General features: G+C 40.8%; 2 protein-coding genes across 2 annotated transcripts; one reads left to right on the forward strand and one right to left on the reverse strand.

The window, feature by feature from the left end:
* Positions 1-442: 442 nt before the first annotated feature.
* On the forward strand, positions 443-4,484 carry LOC116003899. The gene is made up of 4 exons (XM_031243840.1): positions 443-1,241; positions 1,616-1,795; positions 1,896-2,471; positions 2,560-4,484. The coding sequence occupies exons 1-4, from the start codon at positions 443-445 to the stop codon at positions 4,482-4,484; spliced, it is 3,480 nt and encodes a 1,159-aa protein (XP_031099700.1).
* Positions 4,485-6,935: 2,451 nt separating this feature from the next.
* On the reverse strand, positions 6,936-9,011 carry LOC116003900. The gene is made up of 5 exons (XM_031243841.1): positions 8,706-9,011; positions 8,238-8,466; positions 7,711-8,057; positions 7,261-7,595; positions 6,936-7,143 (listed from the first exon to the last, which is right to left on the reverse strand). The coding sequence occupies exons 1-5, from the start codon at positions 9,009-9,011 to the stop codon at positions 6,936-6,938; spliced, it is 1,425 nt and encodes a 474-aa protein (XP_031099701.1).
* Positions 9,012-10,196: the final 1,185 nt, after the last annotated feature.

Below are 10,196 nucleotides of genomic sequence, written 5' to 3' on the forward strand. Positions count from 1 at the left end.
AAACTTATATGTATATCTATACTTCCTTGCGGGTGTGAATGGTGGTTACTTAGCAGTCTTTTGCTAATGGTTCTTCGTGTGTTTTTCAGGTTTGCCTTAAAGCCTTTGCGTGAGCGCGATATAGATATACCCGTATGAGGAGGCTTAGATAGTGGCTATGTTTTTAGACTTATGCTTTGGCCTGTGTGCCGCTTTGAGAATTTTATGTACTTTGGTTTAGTTGTTGGATGTTTGAGATATATTTGAGGACTATCGTTTATACAGTTCAGCTTTTATGGTTAGCCTGTGCATCTAGGTTGTGTTATCTTACCTAGATGTGGCATGACGCCCCTTAGGTTTTAAATTCGCTTCCGCTATGTTTGGTTTGTTGGTTGAGATAGGCAGCTGTTATGCTAAGTTTTATCTATCTCAGCCTGTGTGAGGTTGGGGTGTCACACAACGCATGGGCAGAGATGAATTTGCTAGGATTCTTATTGATGTTGATACATCAAAACGTGTTCCAGATTCTGTTGTGGTGAATATGCCAAATGGGAATTCTTTTAGGCAGAAAGTCACCTTTGAACTCAATCCATGTTATTGCACCAAGTGCAAAAGCAATGATCACCTTATGGATGAATGCACCGGGAAAAAGCCTTGGACTAAAAAGAGAAACAAAAAGGGCAAAGCTGCAAAATGGGTTGCAACCAAGGCATCAAGTCCGAACAACTCCGTCTATAAGGGACAAGATTCTCTAGGCGCTGCTTCGGAATATCATACTAATATCCAGGAGCCGTGCCCCCAAACAAATGACGCTCCCAATCCTTGCACCGATTTACCTTGCCAATCAATGCATCCCGAGCCTTGTCCTGAGGCAATGGAGGCAGTAGAGCCTTGCTCTGATTTACCGTCTAATATCGATTCTATTCCAGAGATTGAGGATCAAAGGCCAGATAATGCCTCATCAGATGAGGCTGCAAAACAAACCGAAGAGGATACCCAATCCGTGACAGGTGAGGGTAAGGAACGAGATGGTACTTCCTCTTTAGATGGGACTGAATCTTTAGATGCAGAACAAGGAGATCAACCAGATGATAGAAGCAAGCAACCCAATGCTCCAGATACCAGTGGGATGAGTACAAGGAGCAAGGCAAAAGCAGGACCAAAGACAAGTTTTAAAAATGCACTTCTATCCCCTCCAAAAGACAAGGGTACAGCTGGAGGTAGCCGTGCTGGAAATCGTTTTGTTTCCCTGCCAGTGGGGGGTAAACCATTGGCCCGTGGCGGTGGTAGACGGCAACCCATCTCGGGTTCCAAATGATCCTCGCATTTTGGAACGTAAGAGGGCTTAATAAGGCTCTCAAAATGGGAAGGGTTGCCAAGTTTGTAAGGCAACATCATATTTCGTTTTTTGGACTTCTTGAAACCAAACTTCCACCCCATAAAGTGGATCTTTTATTTCAAACGCACTTTAGCAATTGGCATTGCTTTGTGGACTTCAATATTATTCAGAGAGGAAGGATCATTCTCGCTTGGAATCCCTCTAAAGTGGACTGTTCCGTCCTTGATGTGTCTCCACAGGTTATTCATTGTTCTCTTCGGTGTAAGATAACAAATAAGAACTTTTTGTGTTCTGCAGTTTATGGACTCTATTCCGTAGTGGAAAGAAGATTGTTATGGGAGAAACTCATCTCCCTTGGACCTCTTCAATCAGTTCCTTGGATGATTAGGGGAGACTTTAATGTGGTGAAAGACCCAGAAGAGAAGCGAGGAGGACAAATCCCGACAAGTTATATGACTAGAGATTTTGTGGAATGCTGTGCACAAAGCAAAATTGGATCGCATCCTCATTAACATACCATGGCTTAATTCGGGCCTTGCTTGCTTTGTGGAATTCTTAAAGTTTGATTGCATTTCAGATCATTGCCCAATGGTTGTTAAGCTTTTTAACAATTCCGGTGGTGGGAATAGGCCGTTCAAATTCCTTAACATGTGGATCACTCACCCCAACTTTCAATCTATATTGGAGGAAAGATGGGGCAGTATCGTTAGGGGATCCAAGCAATATATCCTTGCTATAAGATTGAAAGCTTTCAAAAGGCCCCTTAGAGAGTTGAACAAGTTGGAATTCGGGCACATCTCTGAAAAGGCCAAGAGAGCAAATGAGGAATTCCAAGCTTTCATCCAGAATTTTGAAGTTGAATCTGCCCGAGATGAGGATCGTGAAAGACTCAAGAGTCTAAGGGAGCATGCTTGTTTTTTGGCTGAGGCAGAACGTTTATATTTCTGTCAAAAGCTAAAAACCAAACACTTACTTCATGCCGACAAAGGTTCCAAGTATTTTCATGACTTGATTCGTAAGAAACATCGGGACGGGGCAATCAATTTTGTTCTTGATCATAATGGTGAGCCAACGACATCAATTGACCAAGTTGGTGCCCTATTTGTCAATCATTTCCAGCAGCTGTTTGGGCAGGCAAGGGACCGTAGAAGCTGTGACCGGGATTTTTTCCTGAATGGACCGAGTTTAATGATGAAAAATCAAAGAGGCCTTATTTGATATTAATGATGAAAAATCACCAGGGCCAGATGGATATTCATCAGCGTTTTTCAAGAAAAATTGGAGATTTCTCAAGGACGAAATAATCGGTGCCGTCATGGAATTCTTCAGAACTGGCATTCTGCTCAAGCAATTGAATCATACAGTAGTTGCATTGATTCCCAAGAACTTACAAGCCCAATTCGTGGGGGATTTTAGACCAATCTCTTGCTGCAATGTTTTCTATAAAACCATTGCGAAAGTCCATGCAAAGAGATTGAGTGATGTGTTACCATCTATCATTGATCCAGCTCAAGGGGCCTTTGTGGGAGGAAGAAATATGTCAGACAACATTTTCCTTGCACAAGAATTAATTCGTGGCTACTCCAGGAAGAGGATTTCTCCGAGATGCATGATTAAAGTTGATCTCAAAAAGGCATATGACACCATTGATTGGGATTTCATTAAGGAGGCGTTGGAGGGTCTTCGCTTCCCAACAAAATTCATTGATTGGATCATGGAATGTGTAAGCTCAACATCATTCTCAATTTCAGTTAATGGCTGCCTTTATGGACATTTTGATGGGAAAAGAGGCCTGCGACAGGGGGATCCAATATCCCCTCTCATCTTTACCATTTGCATTGAGTACTTCTCACGGGTACTCAAAACTAAGGCTCACAGCCCACTTTTCACCTTTCATCCGAAATGCTCCCAATTGGGTATTACACACCTCGCCTTTGCAGATGATTTAATGCTTTTCTCAAAAGGAAATCCAGCATCGGTCACCATCCTCCTTAATGCTCTAAAGGAGTTGGAAGAAACTTCGGGGTTAACTGTTAGCATTGAAAAATCTAACATCTTTGTAGCAGGGATCCGGGATAATAGACTGGATTTTTCAGGAATGCCAAAAGGCCAACTCCCGGTAAAATACCTGGGCATTCCTCTTGATGGGCAGAGGCTCAAAGTTGCTCAATTTTCCCCCCTCATTACAGCAATCACTCGGTTAATCGAAAAATGGAAGGGATGCACCTTGTCATATGCTGGACGACTTGAGCTCATAATTTCAGTAATCCAAGGTACTATTAGTTTTTGGATTCAAAATTTTCCCCTTCCTGCTAATGTAATATTTCTTTGGGGACGGCGAGTTTCCCTAATCACTTGGGATAAGATTTGCTTTCCAAAGGAAGAAGGAGGGCTTGGCATCCATGATTTTAAAGTTTGGAACACATCCTTCTTCTCAAAGGTTTTGTGGGACATACACTCCAAGAGGGACTCGCTTTGGATCCGTTGGGTAAATTCTGTCTATCTAAATGGTAATGATGTTTGGGAGTTCTGCCTAAATAAGAGGGACTCTGCGTTATTCAAGAAGATTTTTGAAGCCCGAGACAAGATCTCACTGGCCAAGGGAGGAGTGCAAAATGCAAAGGAATTCCTTCATAACTCTGTGAACAACAACAAGTTTCAGGTTTCACAGATCTATGACCTTCTTCGAGAGAAATCTCAACCAGCTTTTGCATGGAGATTTGTATGGAGATCTTACATTCCCCGCAAATTTTCATTTATCACATGGCTTGCCGTTCATCAAAGAATACCAACAAAGGATAGACTTGCTTTTCTTGACATCAATACCGACTGTTCAATGTGTGTGGGTGATAAAGAAACGGCTCAACACCTCTTCTTTAAATGCCCCTTTTCATTACAAGTTTGGAATCAAGTCCGGATGCATTTTGGGTTTCACAAATGCACGAATGCAATCAAGAGCTCAATCAAGTGGATCAACAGATTGCACGGAGGAGCACGCTTGCGTTCGAAGGCAATTACCATTGCTCTTATTTGCACAATTTATCACTTATGGAGAAACCGAAATAGAGTTCACCACGATGAAGATCGGTTGCCCATCGATGGCCTAGTGAAAAACATCGCCAAAGACGTGTACCGAGTCATCTTCTACCTTTATCCCATTACATAATGTGGACATGTTTCATTGATTTGCTGTATTGGTTTTTTTGGTCCTCCCATGTATTTGGACCATTTTTTCAGCTTTATATATATGGAGAGGATCTCAATGGTTGGACATGCCAATTCACTTCCACGAAATGGCCTCCACCTATTCGAGCATAGGATTAATCCTCCTCCATCTTGTTTTTCTTAGTTGGCTTTGCCACTGTTTTGGTTGTAACAATGTACAGCATGTACTAGATGTTTTGATCTGGGTCGGGGCATGCCTCGTTCCCTCGAGAATATACATTTACATTTCCTCGAGAAAAAACATATCTACAAGATCAATATAAAAAGCTAACGACTTTAAGGAAAAATGAAAGGTAAGAGAAAGCCAAAGAGAAAACAAGTTTTTAATGGAAGAAGTTACCCAAAAGATCTTCAAGGCTATGGAGATCTAGTTCTCTTCTCCAAGAGCTCCTCCTCCTTCTCTAATCCTATCTAACCTAACCTAAAAATTGTGGAATGAAATATGAGGCAAAAGACTCCCTAAACCTAGTTGAAATGTCCCTTAAATACTAAAAATCGCGCAGGTTTTCTGGTGCCGTCCCACGTCTGCCACACGCGTGTGGATTGGCGTGGATGGTTACTGGAATATTTCCACGCCAGCTCACACGCGTGTGAGGCTCGTGGGTGTGGTTTCTTCATTTTCGTTTTCTTTTGTTGTTTCCAGTTTGGTCTTCGTGTGCTCCCATGTGGATTGATTCTTCCTTTCAATGATTTATGCTCCTTTTCGATTGATTTCAGCCTTCATTCCTGTGGGAATTCTACAAAACACTCCACACAGCACTCAATTGCAATTTGTTAGTAAAATAGCATGTAAACACGTAATTGCACTCTCTAAGACTTATTTTTAGCAAGAAATCAACTTAATAAGTTATAGATAAATAGGTACTTTTGGCGTCTATCAAAGTTTCCACACTTTAGATTGCTCGTCCACGAGCAATTTGTGCATTCAAAACCTTCTCATTTAGATGCCAAAAGTATCTAAGCTAGAGATATGCTCCATGATAAGCATTCATTCAAAACACAATCTACCAGGAGATGTGAAATCCTTCACAATATCTTCAAGGAATGATAAAAATGTGCCATACACTGCTATGAATATTCAAACAAAGCAAAACCCCTTATGGTCACAAGTTGGACAGTTAGTTAGTTTCCACAATATCAAGCATACAGTCCAAAATTTCATTCACCTCTCATTGTGTAAAGGCCTTAAGCTGATCCCCCTAGTGGGAACGATGTACAAAACCTAATCAATCGACCTCCCTTTTCGCCAAAGCCCAACATAAAAGTAAGTGAAAATAGATCCATGGGCCTCTCTCCGCTAGTGGCTTGAGCGGTTACTCATTTTTCTCACTTCCTAGGGTAACATCGTCAAGTAACCCGACTTCACATGGAGCTCCATGCTTTTTTTCGAAGGCAGTGCAATGGGAGCTTGAATCCTAGCGAAGCAGCTTCCCTCATCTCAATTTTCTCATCTCCTAGGGCCATTTTATTGTGAACAACCGACTCCAGATATAACATTGTGTATTTAGAAGACTATGGTTGTTCACCACCTACCGAGATGGCTTTCCTCGTATCTTATCTCGGGGATTGGCCTTTTTGCCTTTTCTACTCATTTCTCCGAACAACAACCCCTCATGCCTTTTACTTAGGGAAAACAGGGATATTTCACTCAATACTCACAGAAAGCTCTCCTTTTGCCCCATGTTCTATTCTAAGATTATTCAATTCCGGGCTTCGCTTAATTTATCTTTCTGAAATTAGGGGTTGCACACTCCCACTTCGAGAGATCCTTAACTAAGGTCTTTACAAAATATGAGGTGAATACCACACAAGCATACAACTTTTCAAAAATTTTTAAAGGTCAAGGTAGGGGTACTTCCAAGGTTATTCAAAGAGTAAACTTTTTGGCACAGATTCAGCATTCTTCGAAGATAGAATGAATAACAACACATGCTTGTGGCTTGATTATTTTTCAAATAAATGAGATAGAGCTCTTAATTAAGATTTTTCATTTCAAGCACAGCTACAACTCTTTCCACACTTTAGACCAAACATCGTCCTCGATGTTGATTTAGAATGTAATAAAATAGAGAAACAACAAAACATACATTTTTCCACACTTTAAAATGAAAACATGAGGTTCAAATAATAGATAAACAGGGATAAGAGGTAGATGACCTAGTAAGCATCCCATGTCATGTTGCTTCAAAATGCTTGGATGTATGATTCTCATGTTCTTGCAACGAGATCTGCATGGAAATATGGAATCTACGAAAATAGGGAATTTCAACTCGGATGTTATTTGACATAATAAAGTAAAGATAGTAAATAAAGCATGGTAAATAACGGATTGCCTCCCGGTTAGCGCTACGTTTAACGTCTTTAGCCCGACGAAAATGTCATGAAGATTGTGCTACTCATCTTCCCAGGGTATTAGCCTGCAACACTGGATTGTCCCTTTCGAATTCTCTGTTCCATAGTATTTCTTGACTTGGTGGCCGTTTACTTTAAAAGATCCTTTTTCTGGATGCATGATCTCCAAGGTTCCATAAGGAAACACCTTTGTAACTATATATGGCCCAGTCCATCTCGATTTAAGTTTCCCAGGAAACAATCGCAATCTGGAATTGAATAACAACACTTTATCTCCCTCAATGAATTCTTTGTTTTTCCTGATATGCATGTTGTGATAAAACATGGATCGTTCCTTGTAAGATCTGGATGTTTCATAAGCCAACAAACGCCATTCTTCTAGTTCATTCAGTTGAAACATTCGCTCCTGCCCTGCTATGAATAGATCTTCATTTAGTTTCTTAATGGCCCAATATGCCTTATGTTCGATTTCAACTGGAAGGTGGCATGCCTTGCCATATACCAATCTGTATGGAGTAGTACCTATCGGTGTCTTATAAGCAGTCCTGAAAGCCCATAATGCATCGTTAAGCTTGTCAACCCAATCCTTTCTATGCCGAGCTACTGTCTTTTTCCAATATGGCTTTAATATCTCTGTTTGCATTCTCGACTTTCCCGGTAGTCTGAGGATGATAGGGGACTCCTCCTCGGTGCTGTATACCTTGCTTTTGAAGTAGTCTTCGCATAGGTATGTTTCAAAAATGTGTTCCCCTATCGCTAATTATAATCCGCGGAACTCCAAATCTTGTGAATAATCTTTTCAGAAATCTTGTTACACTTCTTGCATCATTGTTCCGAAGCGCTTCTGCTTCAACCCATTTGGAGACATAATCTACTGCGATAAGAATATATTTAAAACCTTTGGAGTCCAGAAATGGTCCTGCAAAGTCTAGTCCCCATATATCAAAAATTTCGCACGCCAAGATGTAATTTTGCGGCATTTCGTCTTTTCCAGTGATATTACCAGTTCGCTGACATCTATCACAGTTCCTTACATAGATTTGAGCGTCCCGAAATATTGAGGGCCAGTAAAATCCTGCTTCAAGTGCTCTCCGAGTAGTTCGGTTAGCTGAGTGATGGCCCATTCGATGGCATTCTCCTAGGATTTCATGTCCTTCAGCCTCTGTTACACAACGTCAAATTATTTGATCTGCGCACACTTTGAAAAGATACGGCTCGTCCCAGAAGTAGTAGCGAGATTCTGCTATTAATTTTCTTCAGGCGTGTATATTTAAAAATTCCGGTAACTCTCCCCCTACAAGATAATTAGGTAGATCCGCATACCAAGGTGTGAGATAGAGACCCATCAGTTTTTCCTCTGGAAAATATTCATTCACATCCCCAGTTATATCTTGTCCTTTCTCACACTCTAACCTTGATAAATGATCTGCTGCACTGTTTTCAACTCCTTTACGGTCCACGATAGTCACGTCAAATTCTTGTAATAGTAAAATCCATCTGATCAACCTTGGCTTTGCTTCCAGTTTAGACATAAGAAACTTGATAGCCGCATGATCAGTATGAATGACGACCTTTGACATTAAAAGATATGATCTAAACTTATCTAACGCAAACACATTGCAAACAGTTCTTTCTCGGTCGTGGTGTAGGCTTGCTGTGGCTTAGTCAACATTCGACTAGCATAAGCGATAGGCTAAAATTTCTTGTCATTTTTCTGTCCTAGCACAACTCCAACTGCAAAATTACTTGCATCACACATCAACTCAAAGGGTTGATCCCATTTTGGTCCTACAAGGATTGGAGTATGTACCATGACATCCTTTAAACTCTGGAATGCCTTCATAGCATCTTTGTTTAATTCAAAGATGGCATCCTTTTGTAATAACTTAGTCAATGGCCTTGCGATTTTTGAGAAATCTTTTATGAACCTTCTATAAAATCCTACGTGTCCCAAGAAGCTTCTCAAAGATGTAACATTGTGCGGTGGTGGTAGGGTCTTAATAACTGCTGTTTTAGCCCTGTCAACTTCAATTCCCCTTTTTGAAATCTTATACCCAAGCACAATTCCTTCTGTGACCATGTAGTAGCATTTCTCCCAAGATAATGCTAAATTCATTCGCTGGCATCGTTTCAAAACTTTTTCCAAATTTTCAAGGCATTCTTCAAAAGTTTCTCCAAAAATTGTGAAATCGTCCATGAAAACTTCCATGAAATCGCCAATGAAATCTTCAAAAATAGCCAACATGCAACGCATGAAGGTGGCAGGGGCGTTACAGAGACCACATGGCATTCTTCTGTAAGCAAATGTACCAAACGGACAAGTGAATGTTGTTTTCTCTTGATCTTCCAAAGCTACTGGAATTTGAAAGTATCCGCTCATTCCGTCCAGGAAACAGTAGTAGCCGTACCCGCTTACTCTTTCAATCATCTGATCTATAAAGGGCAGTGGGAAGTGGTCTTTACGGGTGGCTTCGTTGAGCTTTCTATAGTCGATACAGACTCTCCATCCAGTTATCTTCCTTGTAGGGATTAACTCCTTGTTATCATTCTCAGTGACCGTGATTCATCCTTTCTTTGGTACTACGTGAGTTGGGCTGACCCATGTGCTGTCCGAAATAGGGTAGATCATTTCCACATCCATAAGTTTGATCACCTCATTTTTTACGACTTCAAATGTATTCGGGTTAAGTCAACGCTGCGGTTGCGCCACGGGTTTGGATCCTTCTTCCAACAGAATTTTATGTGTGCAAATGGCCGAATTAATCCCTTTCAAGTTAGTCATTTTCCAACCTATAGCTTCCTTGTTTCTTTTCAGCACTGTTATCAGTTGTTATTTTTGTCTTTCTGAAAGATCTGTAGCAATAACAACTGGTAATTGTTTCCCTGTTCCTAAATAGGCATACTCAAGATGAGTAGGCAGAGGTTTTAGTTCTCATTCATGCATTATCTCATCGTCTTCTTTCCTATTCCCATTTTCATCATCATATTTCTCCTTAAATTCATCAAATTCATCCCCGTCATTTCCAACCATTTCCTCCGAGACTTCACCAACAGAGTTTATTGTAACACCCCAATTTTCAACTCTTACATTTATTACAAAATCCGTAACAAAACGCTGCGGAAGCTTACATCATATCAACAGAAAACCGGGTGCTACCGCCACACCTAGAGTGAATTCTATCACCTCTTTGACAAACTCCACTCTAAGTGCACAGGCTAAACTTACAACATTAATAACAATCCCTGTCTACATCAAAGAGTAGACCTCAACCTGTACTTCCCTTCTATTCCGAGCTCATCG

This window comes from Ipomoea triloba, chromosome 14, assembly GCF_003576645.1.
Source record: "Ipomoea triloba cultivar NCNSP0323 chromosome 14, ASM357664v1".
NCBI classification, from domain to species: domain Eukaryota; kingdom Viridiplantae; phylum Streptophyta; class Magnoliopsida; order Solanales; family Convolvulaceae; genus Ipomoea; species Ipomoea triloba.